This window comes from Peromyscus californicus, unplaced genomic scaffold (assembly GCF_007827085.1).
Source record: "Peromyscus californicus insignis strain IS unplaced genomic scaffold, ASM782708v3 Scaffold_2__1_contigs__length_46816999, whole genome shotgun sequence".
Lineage (NCBI taxonomy): Eukaryota > Metazoa > Chordata > Mammalia > Rodentia > Cricetidae > Peromyscus > Peromyscus californicus.
Window position 1 is genome coordinate 26,531,346 of NW_026294540.1, and position 19,756 is coordinate 26,551,101.

Below are 19,756 nucleotides of genomic sequence, written 5' to 3' on the forward strand. Positions count from 1 at the left end.
CTGCCCATCCTAGAAGGCCCCATGCTCACCCTGCCCCTGAGCATGCCCAGCAATAAAAGACGATTCATAGGCCGGGCGGTGGTGGCGCACATCTTTAATCATCCCAGCACTCAGGAGGCAGAGGCAGGTGGATCTCTGTGAGTTCAAAACCAGCCTGGTCTACAGAGCGATTTCCATGAAAGTCTCCAAAGCTACACAGTGAAACACTGTCTTGGGGAGAGAAAAAAAAAAAGTGATGCATAGACCCCAGGTAAAGAGCTCTCATGCCAGGACTGAGGGTCAGCGGTGTAGCAAGGCACTGGGATGGACCCCCTGAACATACTTCTCAAAAGCACAGGGTTTTGAAAAGCTTTATCCATTTATTCAGTTCAGTCCAGAGCAACTGCTAAAAAATCCCCACACAGGACAGGCGTTAGCTACAATGCCCTGCAGATAGAGTGACACAGAGTGAGTCTTGAGCCCTCCGGGCTCCTGTAGTTTGTTCTCAGTAGACCTTCCTGGAAGACACTAATCACGTCCTGCCTTTGAAGTTTCTTAACTAGAAACGCTTGAACTTGGAGACTTTGCGGTCAAGGGTACAGGGAGACCGTATGCTGTGTTGGGAAGGGTCATGGTGTGTCTGAGGACTCTGGTCCCTTGAGCACCAGGAAGGACTGCATCTTGGATAGATGAAATTAGGGCAAGCCTGTGCAGGCCCCAGGGGGCCCACTGTGGTTCTAGCCACGTGACTGGTTAGAACGAGATTTGAAATCAGGTTATGCCTCCAGAAAGCCAACCTGCAGCCCTCAGCCTGCCCACTGGCTTCTGTCCCTGTGCACAGTGAGGGTTTGTCCTCCAACTCCTAACAAAGCTCCGGGACGGCCCTGCGACTCCTGCCCGCCGGGGACCCCATGGGCAGTCACCTCTGTTCACACACCAATGGCCGTCCCATGCCGTCACCTGTTTACACACCGATGGCTGTCCCATGCTTTGGCACTGGGAAGACTAAACGCGGGGAGAGCCTGAGGAATTACAGGACTTACACAGAGTGTTAAGTGCCGGGCATTCCAAGAGCTGAGGCACTAAATGGTCTCAGAAAATGGGCGGAAAGAACGGACCCAATGTCCAACAGGAACCCCCTCTTTTTATTTTGTATGTGTGTATGTGTACACATATGGGTGCCTGCAGAGGCCAGAAGAGGGATCTGCACTGGATCCTCTGGAATTTGAGTTACAGGCAGTTGTGAGCTGCCCTATGTGCATGCTGGGAACTGAACTCTGGTCCTCTGCAAGAGCAGTAGGTGTTCCTAACCACTGAGCCATCTGCAGGCTCCCCTTTCTCCCCGCTCCCAACTTTTTGATATGGAGTCTGACCAGTCTAGGCTGGCCTTGAACTCCTGACCCTCCAGCCTTAACCTCCTGAATGCTGGGATTACAGATGTACCCTGCCATGTTTGGTTTATGTGGCTTGAGATCAAACCGGGGCTTCACGTATGCCAGGCAAACACAACTACAAACTGAGCTACATCCTCGGCCTTCAACACGGTGTTTCCAATGGTGCCCAGCAGTGGGAGATGCTCATTCCAAAAGACCATCTTGTCTTTTCCGTGCTGGGACACATGTCCCATCTTATAGTGATTCTAATATTCAATTATGTTTCTTACTATACTTTTCTGTGTGTAGGTCAGAGGATGGGGACTGAACTCACGTCTCCAGGCTTGGCGGCAAGCCCCTTTACCCACTGTGCCATCTTGCCCACCCATGATTCTAGCGTTCTTCAGCAAAACAAACAAATCAAACTAAGCTGGTCTTTCCAAAGACCCCAGGAGAGCACAGAGGTCTGAGACCTCAAGGGGCCTCAAGACAGCTGTCTTGAGGAAGGGTGTTGAAGGACACACCTTTGAAAGACAGAGGGCACTTTCTTGGTTCACAGGACACCATGTCCTACTTCCCCAAAGATGTCACAGTTCACAAGGAAGATTCTCCACAAGGCTCCCCAGGGCCCCGTGTGTTGAAGTTTACGCTCAACAGTGTGACCCATTTCCAGAAACCGCAGACGGGCCCTCCCGGATCCCACAGCACCAAATGGAGACTCCAGAGACGAGCCGTTGTAGGAAACGGAAGTGGTACTTGCAGGAGCCCAGTGGCCATTTACATCCAGAGGAAGACACGGACGCCTTCTCTGGGTAACGCTGCAGAAATGGGTAAACACGGTGTCCCGGCAGTTCCCACGCAAGCTGCTGCTGTACTGCAGGGTATGGATGACACCACCAGCTGGACGGCCAGACGCCCGTGGTGACAACGCCAAACCCATGCACAGCTGTGCAAACACGGGGGCGGCAGGGACCTGCACTGAGTGTCCCGGCAGGACCAGCGGCAGGGTGGGGCGGTCCCCTCTTCTCTGCAGTGGATGGGGCTTAGCATAAGGAATATCTGCCTATGTCCACAGGCCAGGCCGGGCTCACTGCTATGCTAAAATAGGAAGTCCCTTCAGGTTGTCCTCTGACAACATCTAGGGGCCACAGGCAGCAGGGAGCTGAGCTGGCCAGTCTCTGAGATGGTGCTCCAGATTGTGTTGACACAGTCCACAGGGGTGGCTGGCTCGGGCCAATTTTGTGGCTAAGAGGTGGACACCTCTGAATGGGAGAGCCTGATGCATGGTGTGTGTGTGTGTGTGTGTGTGTGTGTGTGTGTGTGTGTGTGTGTGTGTGTGTGTGTGACAGTCTCTGACCTCAGTGAGCTGGTGGTGGTGGTGGGCTCTAGGACATTTCTCCTCAACCCTGCCAGGCCTCCCACACTGGGTCATCTCTCTAGGACCAGGCAACACTGATTCCAATAACAGTATGTTACGTTTGTTGAGCCGCTCTGTGCCCCAGGATCCTGAACATCCCATGATACTCTCCAGAGTTGGAGGAGAGTGTCAAGCTGAACTGTACATCAGTCACCACATCCCTGTCTGTCGTTACGAGCCATGGTACCCTTGTGCCAGCCCTGGGTCCATCGCTGCCCTATCTGGAAGCCTATTCTTGTGTGTGTGTGTGTGTGTGTGTGTGTGTGTGTGTGTGTGTGTGTGTTTTCACGGGCATGCATGCGCGTGTGTTCGACAGTGTCTCACGTAGCCTCAAACTCACCATGTAGCGGAGGATGACTTCGAACTCCTGATCCTCCTTCCTCCGCCTCCCTAGAACTGGGTTGATCACACCTGGTTTATGTAGTGCTGGGATAAAGCCCAGGGCTTCCCACACACTAGGCAAGCGACTAATGGAGCCCCAGCCCTCCAGCCAGCCTTGGGAATTCAGTCCTGCCCTGCCAATCACAAGGTCCAGATGTCTGAGATCGACCATGACTGTGCTGGGACCCCTTCCCAGGACAAGGTGTTTCCAGCTTGTCCCTGATCCAGGAAGTCCCCAGGGCCTTGTGATCATGGTTCTTCCTCTGGCCTCTGTGATATAATGGTTGGTATACGCACTCCTTTAGACTCTTTTCCTCTGAGGAGTATGGAAGCATCGGGCGGGCAGCTTCTGTGATGTCTGCTTAGCAATCCCCACTGTGGCTCTTGGGACGCCGGAGTGGTTCTCATGAAGCCAGGGTTGGTCTGGCAGCCCCTTGGCTACTCCCACCAGCAGCGTGGTGGCTCACACCGCCTGAGGGTCACTCTCCTGCAGGCTGTGCCAACCACCGTGCAGGCCTCGCTCACACCACCTGTAGGCTTCTCTCATGCCCATCCAGCTGCACTTTGAGCTTGTGCAACTCCTCGATCTCACGGTTGTGGCGTTCGGTCTTATGCCGCACCAGGGAACGGTAGAAGTGAATAGTGAAGACCACGAAGATGAGGCCCACAGGTACCATGATGATGGTGGACACCAGCGCGGCCTGCCAGCCTGTGTACCTACCGGAGCCCGGCTGGGCCCAGGCATCCACTGGGAGGAACTTGATCCAGCAGAGCAGTACCACCTCTGCCAGGAAGAGCAGGATGCCCAGGACTGTTGAGAAGCCCCAAGCAAGCTCAATGTAAGGGTGCATGCGCTCGTGTGGGGACTCACTGATGGAGTTGAGGTTGTGGATGTTGCTCACGGCTTCCACGTTGGGCAGGATGCACGTGCTGATGAGCAGAGCGAACAGGTGCACAGCCACCAGCACCGTGGTGCAGGCGCTGAAGGCGATGAGCAGGGGCTGTGGGTACTGGTACTGCGTCTCCAGCTGCACCTCCACCATGGCTACCTGTGGGCACAATAGGGGTGGGTCAGGTGGCCTGCCAGATGCACCCCCCCATGGCCATCAGTGGGGGATAGTAGGGTGGGCTGGGCATTCTAGGCAAGGGTTGTAGTGCTGAGCCACACCCCAGCCCCTCACTGGGGGATCCTAGGCAGGTGCTCTACCACTGAGCCACACCCCAGCCCCTCACTGGGGGATTCTAGGCAGGTGCTCTACCACTGAGCCACACCCCAGCCCCTCACTGGGGGATTCTATTTGTTTTGTTGGTTTTGTTTGTTTGTTTTTCTAGACAAGGTTTCTCTGTGTAGCCCTGGCTGTCCTGGAACTTGCTCTGTAGACCAGGCTGGCCTCAAACTCCAAAATTTGCCTCCCTCTGCCTCTTAAGTGCTGGGATTAAGCATGTGCCACCATGTCTTTTTGGTTTTTTTTTTTTTTTGGTCCTAGCTATCCTGGAACTCACTCTGTAGACCAGGCTGCCCAGGTGCCAATCCTCCTGGTTCTACTTCCTTACTGCTGATATTACAAGCATGTGCCATCAGGCCTGGCTTTTTAAAAATGATTTCTACCAGCCTGGGCTACAGAGTGAGTTCCAGGACAGGCTCCAAAGCTACACAGAGAACCCCTGCCTCAAAAAAAACAAAACAAAACAACAACAACAACAAAACAAAAGATCTCTAGATGAATCAGGCACACAGAACACATAGGGGACCAGGAGCCTCAGCTCTTCGGGTGGCAGATATCTGCAGTCATCTCTGGACACTCCTCCATGTACCTCAGGGGGATTTTGAAACACGTCCCTCTCACACATCCCCCACAGCCAGAACAGAGCCAGTCAGCAGCACCATCCCTGGGCACCGTCACTGTAGACTGCTCTAGGGAGGGTGGAGTTCAGGCTGGCCAGGGGTCCAGGACTCAGAGGAGCCTGTCCAGGGAGCAAAGGGTTAAAAGCAGACCCGTCAAAGAAGCAGCTTGGGAGGCAGGAAGGCAGGAAGAAGCTCAAGGGGGGCCTCTGCCTGTGCCTCCCAGGTCTAAGCTATCCTCTGTGAGGATGACGTTGACGATTGTGTGTGTGTGTGTGTGTGTGTGTGTGTGTGTGTGTGTGTGTGTGTGCATGCGTGCGCGTGTACGCACGCGCCTGCACACCCACAGCAGGTCAGGGTTGGCTCTCTCTTTCCACCTTGTTTGGAGGCAAGACCTGTCTTATCTCTACCATGTTGCGTACCAGGGTAGCCTGGGGGCTTTCAGTCAATTCACCTGTCTCCACCTCCCTCTATCTTGCCGTAGCAGAGCAGAGATTACAAACACATGGCACTGTTGTATCTGGCTTTTTTACATGGGATGGATCTCAGGTGACCAGCCCTGTGTAGCTGTCTTCCAACTTTCTGCAATCCCCCTGCCTCCTCGGCCTTCGAAGTGTCGGGTTATAGGCAAGTGCCACCACATCCATCTTTCTTGTAAAAACAAGATGCACGGCACTCGGGAGGCAGAGGCAGGTTGGATCGCTATGAGTTCAAGGCCAGCCTGGTCTACTTAGTGATTCCAAGGCAGCTGTGATTGTATGGTGAGACCCTGTCTCAAAACAAATAAACAAGATGACTCAGCCAGGAAAGCGACTGTTTCTCATCTGTCTTCATCCTTGCCTGATTTGGCCTCAGCGTTACTCATCAGTTTCCCCCAGCTGCCCTGAAGTCTGAGTGACAGCCTGATTTAATGGTGGTAGACTAAGAACATCCACTAGGCTCACAGCCCACCTTGGTGGTTTTCTTTCTTCTTTTAAAAAGTTTTCACTTAATTGTGTGTGTGTGTGTGTGTGTGTGTGTGTGTGTGTGTGTGTGTGTGTGTGTGCGTGCGTGCATGTGCATGCCGGTGCTTATGCGCGCGCGTGCCTGTGTGCATGAGGTCAGAGGAAAGCTTGCACAGGTCACTTCTCATCTTCTACAATGTGGGTTCCAAGGATCGAACTCAGGCCATCGATCGGACTTGGCAGCACACATCTCTGCCTGCTCTTGCAGAGTCTGAACATTCAAGTTGCTTTCCACCTCCCCCCAAGCATTTCGTGGTGGGCTGTAACAGCCCACTAGAGGAAACTTCCAGAAGAGATGATAAGAGCACTGGGAAGCTTCTTAAATGTTATCTCCAAGTTGCTTCTAGAAGTATCTACCAGCACTGGAGGGACTGCACAAACACAGTAGATATGAGTTATTACTATATAGCATGGCGGCCATAGCCACGCTGAGGTCACGCGGTATCTGGGTCATCGGGATGACCTAGGCTTCCCCTCCAGGCCCGTCAATGTACTCAAGACGGCCCTGAAGTCTAGACCGCCCTCCCTGTCTCCAGAATGCACACTCCCTGTCCGATCACTCTGGGAACCTGTCTGGAAATCTCACGAGTGGCGTAAGCTTTCGTTTGGGTGAGCGTTTTGTTGGGTGAGATGCTCTAAATTCTTCCAAAGTTTGGGAAGCCAAATGGTCTCAAGGCCTGGATCCAAAACTGGCAGCTGCTGATGGGAGTGAGCGCCAAGCCTGTGCCACACAGAGAAAGGGAACCATCTGTCTGGGGGAGGCGTGGCTCAGGGCTACAGTGCTTGTCTGGCAGACATACATAAGGCCCTGGGCTCCATCCTCAGCACCACCACACACACACACACACACACACACACACACACACACACACACACACACACACACACGGGGTGGGAGGAGAGAAAAGGAGCTGAGTGGTGTGTACCTTTAATCCAAACACTAGGGAGGCAGAGTGGGGAGGATCTGAGCTGGAGGCCAGCTTGGTCTACATAGTGAGTTCAAGGACAGCCTGTCTACACAGTGAGGCCCTGCCTGAAAATAAAAAATAAAAATAAAAATAAAGGAAAGGAAATAAGCACATTATATTAAAGCCCTGTTAAATGTCCCAACTTTCCAGAACTAAAACAAACGAAGAGCAGGCCAGAGAACGCAATCCTGCGCAGCTGAGGGAGAGAACAGTCCCAGCTGTACCAGCAGCATCTGTCTCACACACGCCTTAAAACTGAGCTCGGAAGTCTAATGGGGTGGCGCAGCCTTTAATCCCGCACTCAGGAGGCAGAGGCAGGTGGGTCTCTGTGAGTTCAAGGTCAGCCTGGTCTACAAAGTTCCAAGCTAGTCAGGGCCTTGAACTCTCAACCCTTCTGCTCCTGCCTGGCTAGTGCTGGGATGACAGGTGCGTGACCCCATACCTTGTGCGTGCTGGGCAGCGCCCTACCGCAGAGCCCCTTCCCCACTGCCGACCCCTAGTTCTTTCTGAATGTGACAGTTCCCTGTTCCCTGAAGACAATGCCAGTCGGAGGGGTCATGGGTACGTTCTGTCAACCTTTACATTCTAGTCACGCAAACTGTGGAGCCAACGTACAGCTTGGCAGAGCGATCAGGAGGCTGAGGCAGGAGGATCGTGAATTTGAGGCTACACACCGACACCACACCTGACAACTGCTGTATTTTTTTTTTCCTCCTGAAGCATGGTCTGATGGTAGGTCGAACTAGCCCTGAATTCACCGCGTAGCTGAGGGTGACTTTGAACTTGTGATCCTCTGGCCTCCACCTCCCGAGTGCTGGGATGACAGGTGTGTTCCCCCACGCCTGGTTTTTTGTGCAGGGCTGGGGCTTTGTGTGTGCTAGGCAGGCACTCTGCTCACCGAGATACGTCCTCAGCGTGATGAGACCCCAGGGGGAAGACAATAAACGCACTGGGAGAATAACCAGCGTCAGGGCAATGGTCTGGCACGCGCCAGGCTGTAGTTTTAGGGGCTGAGAAATGGCTCAGCAGTTAAGAGAATGTTCTCCTTTCAATCCTGAGGACTTCTGTTGGATTCCGACACCCATGTTAAAGCTGCACTCCAGTCTAGCAGAGAGAACTCCAGCCCCGGGTTTGGGGAGAGACCCTGCCTCAAAGGTCTGCCTTTCCACCCAGGTGATGGACAACAACATCTGACGCCCTCTCCTGGTCTCCTGGTGCACATTGAGGCAGGGTCTCTCAATCAAACCCAGAGCTCACCAACATGGCCAGTCCTGCTAGCCAGTTTGCTCCGAGGATCTCCTCCGTCTCTGCCTCCTGAGGCTGTAATTATTGACGGCCACCACGCTCGCCCACATTTACATGGGTTTCTGGGATCTGAACCCTGGTCCTCACGTGTGTACCACAAAAGCTGAAACTGCTGAGCCATCTCTGCCCGCCCCCCCCTTTGCTTTTAATTTAGTGTGTGTGTGTGTGTGTGTGTGTGTGTGTGTGTGTGTGTGTGTGTGTGTGTCCAATGTGTATGTCTGAGTGCAGGTCCACACGTGCCGTGGAGGTCAGAGGATGACCTTCCGTACCCAGATCTCTCCTTCCACTGTGGGCCCGTCCCCCTACCCACCCACCCCACTGCAGACGGTCTGTTTGTCCGTCTCCCCCACCACCCCCTTCTGCTCCCTGCACTCACCATGGCGAAGCCGGAGAGGAGGGCGGAGGTCCGGCTGGAGGCTTTCAGCTTGGCCCTGCTCAGGTACAGCTTTCTCCAGGACAGCGCCTGCACCGAATGGTGGTTGGAGGTGACCAGTTCCAGGTAGCTGCGTCGGACCCAGTCTCGGTAATCCATGCCCTTGTGGCCGGGCTCAGGGCAGGCAGGGTTGGAGGGGTCCATGGGCACATTGAGCTCTGCACTCATGGTGGGAACCAGGCTGGGGGAGGGAGAGACATGACAGGTTGGAGCATCTTTGGTCGTTCTTGTGCCAAAACCAGAAGAGGGCATGGGGTGTCCTTCTCTGTCACTCTGTCTATTCCTTGGAGGGTCTCTTTTTGAATTAAGGGTTCGCCTTCTCTCTGCTAACCTGGAATCCCGCAAGCCCCAGTGTTCCTTCTGGCTCTGCCTTCCACAAAGCTGCGGCTACAGACACACGTTAGGTCGGGGCTGAGATCTGAACTCCATTCCTCATGATTGAACAGCAAGCATTCTTTTTTTTTTCATTCAATAACTATATTTATGATATTCATTAATTGTATTGATTTATTACATTCATGATATTATATCCTGATACTACTATCCGTTTGTGGGGCTTTTCCATCACACACAACAGAGATTCTGTACTTAGGAAATCATTACTCTATATTCCTTTCTTCTCCATCTTGAGATAACATCTAATCTTTCTGTCTCTATGAGTTGAACCAAGCATTCTTGATGCTGGGACCTCTTACCAGCCCCATGTTTTGTTTTTAATTTTGTCTACCTTTTTAAGAAAAAAAAAGATTTATTTGTTAGCTGAGTGGCAGTGGTGTACACCTTTAATCCCAGCACTTGGGAGGCAGAGGCAGGAGGATATCCGAGTTCGAGGCCAGCCTGGTCTACAGAGTGAGTTCCAGGACAGCCAGGGCTGCACAGAGAAACCCTGTCTCAAAAAACCAAAACCCGGGGCTGGAGAGATGGCTCAGAGGTTAAAAGCACTGGCTGCTCTTCCAGAGGTCCTGAGTTCAATTCCCAGCAACCACATGGTGGCTCACAACCATCTATGAGATCTGGTGCCCTCTTCAGGCCTGCAGGCAACATGCAGGCAGAACATCCTAGACATAATAAAATAAATCTCAAAAAAAAAAAAAAAAATACCAAAACCCAAATCAAAAAAACAAACCAAACAAACAAACAAAAAAACACACACACACACCCCAAACCTAAAGCGTGTGCATATGTGTCCTTGTGCATTTGTTAGTGTGTGTACAAGTGAATGAGTGTGGTACATGCATACAAAAGCCACAGCTGACACTGGGTGTCTTCAATCACTCTTCAACCTTTTTTTTTTTTTTGAGAAGGGGCCACTCATTGTATCCGGAGTTCACCAATTTGGCTAAATTGGCTGTCCGTCTAGCCCCACAGATCCTCCTGCCTCCACCTCCCCAGCCCAGGGATCACAGGCACATGCTGTCTTGCATAGCTTTCCGTGGGTGCTGGGAACCGGACTCAGGCCTTCGTGCTCACATGGCGAGCACTTTGTGACTGAGTCTTTCCCCAGCCCTGGGTTCTGTTTCCAGATAATGACTCCCTGTGCAGGCTAGGCTGGCCTCAGACTCATGGCCCTGTCTCGGTGTCTCGAGTGCTGGAATTCTAGGTCTACACCACTATGCATGTGTAGAGGCGTGGGTTCTAAAGGTAGCTTGTGTGGGGGGCCCTGGTCTCTAAGGCAGTCGGCAAGAAAGAACACAGGGCCGTCTGCAGAAGAGGAGGGTCAGACATGCAGTGCCGGGCCCCACCATGGCCAAGCTGTTCTCCGTAAAGTTGGATCCACCTCCCTCCCTCCCGATACCCAGGACAGAGCCTATTGGCATGACTAGAATGTAAAGGTTGACAGAACGTACCCATGACCCCTCCGACTGGCATTGTCTTCAGGGAACAGGGAACTGTCACATTCAGAAAGAGCTAGGGGTTGGTGGTGGGGAAGGGGCTCTGCGGTAGGGCGCTGCCCAGAATCCACATCGATTACTGGTAGATTCTAAACAAGTGCTCTACACTAAGTGATGCCTCAGCCCTCACTGGGGGCCTATGTACACCCCAGCCCTCACTGGGGGAGTCTAAGCAAGCATGAGTTATACTTTCTGCTCAAACTCTCCTCTCTCTCTCTGTCTGTCTCTCTCTCTCTGTCTGTCTGTCTGTCTCTCTCCCTTTCTCACGAGTGTTTGCTAGCACATGTATCTGTGCATCATGTGTATACATGGCACCCACGGAGGCCAGAAGAGGCCAGATGGCTGTAAGCTGCCATATGGGTGCTGAGAATCAAACCAGACCCTCTGGAAGAGCAGCCAGGGCTCTTCACTGAACCATCTCTCCAGCCCCCTCTGCTCCCTTTTTTACTTAAAAACAACAACAACAACAACAACCCACCACCTTTTATTTTGAGACAGTTTTGGTAAGTTACTCAGGTTGATCCTCCTGCCTCAGCTTCTGTAGTACATGGGATTGCAGGCCTGCCCACCAGATCCAGCTACTTGCTGGACGCTTGAACACAATGTCCCTGAAGACCTAAAACTACTTGCACTGTGAGGGTGGGGCCCGGCACTACTAGCTTCTCAAATCTAATCTTAAACATGGTAAGTCACCTCCCAAACCTATAGTTACTTTCTAAGTTGAGCCACACCCAGGCTGCAATGGAAACCTTTAGCAAAAGGAAAAATGAGAGTGGGTTGAGGCAGGAGGATATAAAGTTGACGGCCATGCTGTGCCATGAAGTATGGTTGTGTGTGTATGTGTGTGTATGTGCACGTGTGTGTGTGTGCACATGTGCATGTTTATGTGTGTGTGTGTGTATGCACATGTGTGTATGTGCATGCACGTGTGTGTGTGGGGGGGGGGGCATCAGGTGACTTCCTGTATTGTTTTTCACCTTAATTTTTGAGACAGGTTCTCAAGTTCCCAGGTCACTCCCTCTGCCCCGAAATGCTGGGATTACAGGCAGGTGCTCATGACCAGCTTTTAGATCGGCCCTGGGGATTTGAACTGGGGTCCTCTTGCTTTCGTAGCAAGTCCTCTTATTAACTGAGCCATCTCTCCAGCCCCGGAGCCATCTCTTTAGCACCTGAACTGGACTGCACGGGAGACCCCCGTATCAGTGGCAGAGGGAGGGCTGGAGGGACAGCTCAGCAGCCCTGACACTAAGCCTGATGGATGACCTGAGTTTGATTCCTGGAATCTACTTTATGGGAGGAGAGAACACATTCCCACAAGCTGTCTTCTGACTTCCGCACATGCCCTATGGGATGTGCAGTTTTACATGTACACAAAACAAAGAAATGTACAAGAACCGTGTTTTAAGAGGAGCCCGGCCAGGGTTACACAGCGAGACCCTGTCTCAAAAATCAAAAGTGGGGGGAAGGGGTGGAGGAAGGAGGGAGTGGGGAAAAGAGAGAGAATCCATCAACTGACGTGAGCATGCGTGATTTTGACAGTGTCTCTTGATGTTCCCAGCTGTCCTGAACTCACTCTGTAGCCCAGGCTGGCTTCAGTCAAACTCACGGAGATCTGCCTGCCTCTGTCTCCTGAGTGCTGGGGTTAAAGGTGTGTGTGTGCACCACCATACCCTGCATGCTTTAAAGAGACACACAGATCAGAGGTCTCTAGGCTCATTCCTAGCAGATTTTGGGTCGCGCAATAGCACGGAATGAAGCTCGGGTGTGATCTGTTAAGATGTATGACACGGGCTGGAGAGATGGCACAGTGGTTAAGAGCACACACTGCTCCTCCTAAGGACCCGAGTTCGACTCCTAGCACCCACAACAGGCGGTTTACAACTGCCTGTAAGCCGGGGGGAGTCTGACCTCTGTGGGCACTCGCATTCATATGCATACACCCCCCCACAACATACACATAATTAAAATAATAAAAATAAATCTTACAAAAAAAAAGATGTATGACTCTAACCCAAATCCCCACTAATTCTAAGTGAGTCTTGGCAGCCTAGTCCCTTTCACTCAGGGTAGCCTGTGGCAGTGCACTCCAGGTGGGATCCAGCTGGGTAATCTCCTGAGGACAAGCCTGAAGGGCAGAGGCACGATGGGGCTGGCTGGGCATCAGACAATAACTCTTGTGTTCAGAGCCAGCGGGCCCCACGGAAAGCCTAAGGGTGTTAGAGCACAGCCAGGCGGGCTGTGGTACAGCCTTGTCATCCCGGCATGGAGGCTGAGTCAGGAAGTGTGAGAGCTTCAGACCAGTGTGGACTGCAGAGTGAGAGAGAGAGGGAGAGGGAGAGGGAGGGAGGGAGGGAGGGGGAGAGAGAGAGAGAGAGAGAGAGAGAGAGAGAGAGAGAGAGAGAGAGAGAGAGAGAGAGAGAAGACAGGGTGGGAAGGAGGGAGGGGGGAAAAGAAAGAACACGTGCCAGTGAGGTGGCTCCATGGAGAAAGGTGCTTGCCACCAACTCAGGGACCAGAGTTCGATCCCCTGGAGCCCCCACACACTGACTCCTGCAAGTTGTCCTCTGATCCTGACAGGAGCGCTGTGGCATAAACCAAAATAAATACAATGTAACTTAAAAGAGAGAAAACAGCGAAAGAAAGAGAGAGAGAGAGGATAAGAAACAATTAGGACAGGAGTCCAGGGTTCCATGAGATGCTGGGGTGTCTGTGAGGGTCAGCAGTGATGGACGTGCCCCCCCCATGTCAATATCTAAAAGGACCACACAGGAAGAGAGGAGTTGGGAAGGGTCCCTCTGTCTTCCTCCTTGTTCTTAGGCAAGCCAAAGAGCCTCGGCTATTCCTGGCCAACCAAAAGGGTCCTCAGGGAACAGTTCTGCGTTCCTGTCTCTCTAGGGACCAGCAAGTGACTCCATTTACTTCTTGTTGTTTTTGTACATGTGTGTAAGAGACTAATTCTGGTTAGCCTAGCCTCTCTTGCTATGTAGACCACAAAGACCTGCCCATCTCTGCCCCTGAGTGCTGGGATGACAGGCCGGTGCCACCACACCTGCCTTCTGGGCCCGTTTATAGGAATGACAACTTGAGGACTAGGGTCACATGTCACCCACACCTGCAGCTAGTGTGGGAGCCCATTTTCAGGTTTCCTAGTGGCTTTACCCAACAGGTCTGCACAGAGGATGATTGGACCACGGGCCTGAGTGCAGGTGTTTTGTACCTAGCAAGGGGGCGGTCCTTTGCTCCACCCCTTGGCACTGTTATAAATAGACCTTTGGAATAAAGTTCTGGGCTGCTGGATAAGGATCCAGGCCCACCCGAGGTCATCCTGTGTTTTCTCTCTGTTTCTCTGACTGAGTCTCTTATCCCCATTCCTCAAGAGTCCTGGGGTAAATAAATAAATGTGGGGGGACTGGTCCCCCACAAGCTGGCAGCACTGTGGCCAATTACCTCCTCAAGGATGTCTCCTCCCTTGGAGGAGATTCAGACAAACCCTCCTCACCACTCCATGGGTTAGCTCCGAATGACTGAACATGTCACAATTTGGAAATGAACCCCGCCCCCAATACAGCACAGAACAAAGCCTGAAGTCTGGAGGAAATAGTACAGAGAGAGCTGTAAAAAGCAACCCTTGCTCCCCAGTACCCAATGGATGCTCACACAGCTGTTCTTTTTTTTTTTTTTTTTTTTTTTTTTGGTTTTTCGAGACAGGGTTTCTCTGTGTAGCTTTGCGCCTTTCCTGGAACTCACTTGGTAGCCCAGGCTGGCCTCGAACTCACAGAGATCCGCCTGGCTCTGCCTCCCGAGTGCTGGGATTAAAGGCGTGCGCCACCACTGCCCGGCTCACACAGCTGTTCTTACACATCAAAGATGAAGGAGGGCTCAGTGGTAGAGCACCTGCCTAGAATCCCCCAGTGAGGGGCTGGGGTGTGGCTCAGTGGGAGAGCACCTGCCTAGAACCCCCCAGTGAGGGGCTGGGGTGTGGCTCAGTGGTAGAGCACCTGCCTAGAGTCCCCCAGTGAGGGGCTGGATCCCCAGCATGGCATAAAACTGGATAGAATGATGCACACTCAAAATCCCAGCACTGGGGAGGTGCAGGCAGGGAGATTAGGAGTTCAAGGCCAACTATTCAAGCTCAGTCTGGGCTGTGGGAGACCCTGTCTCAAAATAAAAACAAAACTCAAACAAACAAAAATTGTGGGGAGCTAAGGAAGCCTTGAGTGAGTGTGTAAGGAGTTGATGAAGTCCTGAGTGAACACACTTTATTGACAAGGGCCATGGCCTCCGACCCGTGGGAATTGGCAAAACCTTCCTCCAGGTGAAGCTCAGAGGCATGGTCATGCCTTTCTCTGGACCAAGTAGAGTGTTTACAAATGACTAACTAGGGTGCAAAAACCGGCAACTGCAGCTTCCTTCTCCAGGATGACTGCGACCTGGGAGGTGGCCAGGTGACCCCACCCTTGATACCCTGGGTAGGGGGTAGTGTCAGGTTGGGGCTGCCAGTCACTTCCCAGGTCCTGCAGCTTTAGGAACTTCCCTAAGGTAGCGGGCAGAGATACATGTGGCTGCACCCCTATAGAGACATCCTACTGAGACAAACCCCTCTCCTGTGCGTACATAATAAACTCACCAAGGGTCCAGGCTGCTGCGCAGTTGGTACTGCTCTGTCAGAGTGAGCACGGCCTGCCTAACCCCAGCTTTCCTGTACCTGGATCTCTGTGTCTGTCCCTTCATTCCCTTTTCTCCAGTCAGGTTTCCAGGACCAACCCACACAGGATGAGGTGAAAAACCAAAGCAAAGAACAACCCCACAAGAGAATGAATCTCTATCTTCAAAGAACCCACTGCCCCAAAGGGGAGCCAGACAAGCGGGAAACACTCTTATCCAGTCAGCTACCTGCTTCAGCGGTCAGAGGGGAAACAGAAGGGCTGGCTGCTTGTCACGTATAGACGCATGTTAGGGTGGACACACATGGGTAGAAAAGACGATGCATGCGGCATAGACAGACCCTTTGGGCATTGGAGAGACAGGTCAGCGGGTAAAAGCATATACTACTCCTGCAGGGGACCAGAGTTAGCTTTTCAGTATTTAAGTCAGAAGGCTTACAACCACCCGTAAGTCCAGCTCTAAGAGGTCTGATGCCCCTAGTGGCCTCCAAAGGCACCTGCACTCATGTGCGCATGTCCCCACACAGACACACATGTATAAGCAAAAATAAAGAATAAAATCTCAAGCAAAAAAAACAAAACCCAAACCAGGTCCTCCATCCAAGACAAAATGCTGCCCGCATGGAGGGTTCTGAGAGGCAGGAAGATGAAGCCATGTTTAGGAAGGCTACCATCCTCCAGAGGGTGAGGCAGGAAGGTTGGTTGCTTGAAGGACAAGGAGATGGAAAACTCTTGGGGCCTGGGGCAGCAGTACAGGGCTAATTGTGGATAGACAGTAGGGCTATAGTGGACTTTCTCCAGCAATGCTAGGGCCTGGGGTCATGGTGGGAGATGGGGATGGGAATAGTCACTGTCAATAGTTACTTCCACATCTCTTTGGGATAGACTACCTTTCACCCAGGGAAATGACTTGTGGAGGGGCTGGATGGACGACTCGGCCATGCAGAGCACTGGCTGCTCTTCCAGAGGACCTAGGTCCCATTCCCAGCACCCACGTGGTCACTCACTACCATCTATGACTCCAGTCCCAGGGGATCAAAGGATGGGAAAGATCCATGAGGCAAAGAAGACGGTTACCCAGGGGACCACAACTGAGGGAGTCCCAGGCTCCAGTCAGAGAGTGGCTGAGCTTGGTAGCCCCAGGGTGGTGAGGGGTGGGCATGAAGAGCTGCCTGCCTCCAGCCCAGTCTCGAGACAGACCTGCAGGTCCTATGTTGAGCCACCCTCCACTGTGATTAGCCCAGGAGGTTTAAATCCATTTTTCCCCTTTTCCTTCTTACTTTTTTTTTTTTGAAATAGGGTCTCATATAGCCCAAGTTGGCTTCCAACCCAAAATGTAACCAAGGATAGCCCTGAACTCTGGGTGCTCCTGTCTCCGTCTCCAAGTGCCACAATTACATGCTTGGTTTACATGGCGCTGGGGACTGAACTCAGGGCTTCCTGCATGCTAGGCAAATAGTCTCTAATTGAGTTCCGTCTACAGCTCCCACGTGACCCCCTTTCTCCTGTTGGCTTTGTTTTGAGGTTTGCTGTGTAGCCCAGGCTGACTTGGAACTTGGGACTGTCCTGCCTCATCTCCTGAGTACTGGGATCACAGGCACAGTACCGTCGGCCCCACCTCAAATCCATTCCTTATACTCCTGGGGCCTATCTTGGTCCAACCCTTGCCCCATGGGGAGGGGCAGAGTCTGGCCTGCACACTGCGAGCTCAGGCTGGAGGGGGAGCGCTGAGACAAGATGGAGCCCACATTTCTGTCAGACAACACCAGCTTGAAGAATTGCCAGGCAGTCTGAAGCTTTTTTTTTTTTTTTTTTTTTTTTTTTTAATAAAGACCAGGAGAAAGATGAGGTCTTGTAGGGAAACACGGGGAGACTGCTAGACAAGCATTCTCTCGTCAGGTGTGTTTGAAGCGGTCCAGGCAGCAGGCTCTGGAGTCGGCCTGTTTTAACTTCCTCTAAACATCTGGGGCACGGGAAATGTCTGTCGTCCCCCGCGCGCCTGAGAGGTGCAGCAGCCTGCCAGAATCAGCCACCTGCATCCCTGCCCCTTACTTTAGGGAAGTCCCTGCAACTGCAGGACCTGAGAATCAGCTGGCAGCCCCGAGCTGCGAGTCCCCTGACACTGCACCCTATAAGGGTATCAAGGGATTAGGGTCACGAGGCCAGCCCTCTGCCCCTCGGTCATCCTGTCCCTTCCCCTCCATCCTATGCCTGCCCACTAAGAAGCTCCGTCTCCTCCCCGTTCAGTGTCCCTGATCCAGTTCCTCCGCGCGCCCTAGCTGGGACCCTCTCCTGTCCCCTTCGGACTCTCCCGAGACAAAAGAAGGATGAACGTCCCCTCCACCGCCCCGGCACTCACCCTGGCTCCCAAGCCCTCCGTGCTTGGCTCCAGCTCCCAGCTCCTGCCCCGTGGCTGGCGTCTGTGTTGCGGCCGGGTGGCCCTGCGGCCCGGCCAGGGCGGAGGACCGGCCCCCTCCCTCTTTCCGCCCGCAGCCGCTGCCTAGGCAACGGTGCGCCGCCGTCACGTGACCCACCCGTGGGTCCCGCCGCGGACCATGTGACCTGAAGAGCTGGGTGGGGACATACCTCTCCTCCAAGATCTAGGGGGTCTTCGCCCCAGCAAAGTGCTGTCATCCCCGTGGGGCCCAGGTGGGTGGGTCAGAGCGTGGGAGAGCGCCGCTCCTAGCAGAGTGACACCAGGGGGTGCCCAGCATCTGTCGCTGGCAGCATGGAGAGGTGGGGACAGGGCGAGAACACTGCAGAGCGGGAAGAGGGGTGCAAGGAAGGCTCAGCTTGGCTACATCCTGGTTTACCCAGGTTGTGCTGGGACACCATGCACAGAGCTACTGTGGTCCCCCGGGGGCTCCTGATTCCAGCAGGAAGCGTGAGGACCAGACAGTGCCCGTGTAAGGGACATGCACTGACTGCTGAGCTCTGGGCACTTCATGGATGGCAGAGAAGGGTCGTTCGGACGCCGCGGTGGGGCACGCCCTTCCACTCCCTGCTGTCGTCACCCCCCTCCTGTCCCTGCTGGGGAAGTCTGGGGTTTTACAACCGAGAAACTCAAACAGGAACGGTCTCAGCAGGAAGTGCACACTAGGTAACTGAGAAACAAGAAGGGTGCGCACCAGCACCCAGGTGGGTGCCTCGTGTCCCCTCAGAGGGCTTCCTATTTGCTTGGCAGGCTGCTGCTGCGCGCTCTCTATAGGATTTTTCCATCTGTCGCAACAGCATTGGGCTGTGACACATTTACCCAAAGGAAGGAAAAATTCCACTCGTGTCCAGGTTTCCTGACAACTGGGAGAGTAAGGATGTTGTTGATATCAGTTTCAACTTGAGTCGCGGAGCAGGGGAAGTCAATCGCTCCTTCCTGGGGCTGACCCACCAGCTGCTCCTGCCCCAGCTCCACTTAATCTCAAGGCAACTATCAGGCGACTGGCAGACCTCAAGTTTGAGCAAATGAAAACAGGAAGGAGACATTTGGTAAACTCCAGCCGTTGCATCATGGATGACATTCTTTTGACACGGGGGTTTTTGCTTATTGCGGTTATTAGGAGCCCTGGCTTTGGAGGAGGACTTTCCAGGCCCAGGCTGCAAGGCTCCTCCACCGCCAGCACAATTATCTGGCATGCCTGGGCAAAAATGAAATGCCAACTGTAATTACCAGTCCTCTTAGGAGACATTTTGCTAACCAAACATAGGCACTGGCACTTAACGTTGGTTTACTTTGTCCCTAGAATGAAGGGCGCCATGACGTCATGGTGAAAGGAGAGCCCCGGCAGTTGGAGGGTCCCAGGGAGCTGATGAAGACTTACACACAAGGAAGGAGGTTCAGGTCCGGATGCAGGGGCTCTCCGCAGTGCGCTGCATTGCTACCTGGGCTGTCTGCCTGGAGTTGGTTAGTCCTGGCAAGTTACTTCCTTTACTTAGAAAAGTTTAATTACACTTTTATTTATCTAGTGGGGGTGGTGGTGTGTGCCACAACTCACACGTGGAGGTCAGAGGACAACTTGCAGGAGTCAGTTCTCTACTTCCACCGTGTGGACTCGGGGTGCTCGGGCTCTTTAGTCGCTGAGCCATCTTTCTGGCCCCTGTACTTTTTCTAGAGGCTCAGCCAGCCTGTCTTTGAACACCAATTCTTGGCACACATAATGAAGGAATACAGTATATTCTCCCCCAATCATACAGTCTCGGAGTTGGTGTGGCCAGCATGTCCAGTCACTGGCTCCTCACTGTCCCCGTCACTCATGGCCTACGTGGTCGCAGTCTACTGTGAAAATTTCATAGCCAACATCCTAACACCTTGGTCAGACTTCTGCAGTTTACCAGAGCCTGAGACTTCGTTATAAGGTTTATTTGGTTTACACTTGTGGAGACTGACGTTCTAGCAGCATGGTGAGAGTCCCCCCCACCCCAGGCTGCCCCACATGGTAGGGATGTGTACCCATCATACTGTGGTCTCTCTCCTCCTTATAAAGCCACCAGGGTTCAATTGGA

The 19,756-nt window shown here is 53.0% G+C and overlaps 1 protein-coding gene across 2 annotated transcripts; it reads right to left on the bottom strand.

The window, feature by feature from the left end:
* Positions 1-77: 77 nt before the first annotated feature.
* On the bottom strand, positions 78-17,964 carry Orai2 (ORAI calcium release-activated calcium modulator 2). Of its 2 annotated transcripts, none has more exons than XM_052754017.1 (3): positions 17,846-17,964; positions 8,647-8,884; positions 78-4,199 (listed from the first exon to the last, which is right to left on the bottom strand). In XM_052754017.1, the coding sequence occupies exons 2-3, from the start codon at positions 8,869-8,871 to the stop codon at positions 3,672-3,674; spliced, it is 753 nt and encodes a 250-aa protein (XP_052609977.1). In that variant the 5' UTR covers positions 8,872-8,884; positions 17,846-17,964; the 3' UTR covers positions 78-3,671. The 2 variants fall into 2 exon arrangements, with proteins under 2 accessions (XP_052609977.1, XP_052609978.1); XM_052754018.1 differs by lacking the exon at positions 17,846-17,964 and adding an exon at positions 17,619-17,752.
* Positions 17,965-19,756: the final 1,792 nt, after the last annotated feature.

Coding starts and splice junctions, on each gene's coding strand:
- Orai2 (XM_052754017.1), bottom strand. CDS start 8,871: ATGAGTGCAGAGCTCAATGTGCCCATGGACCCCTCCAACCCTGCCTGC. Junction 4,200..8,646: donor TCCTCTCCGGCTTCGCCATG/GTGAGTGCAGGG, acceptor TTGTGCCCACAG/GTAGCCATGGTGGAGGTGCA.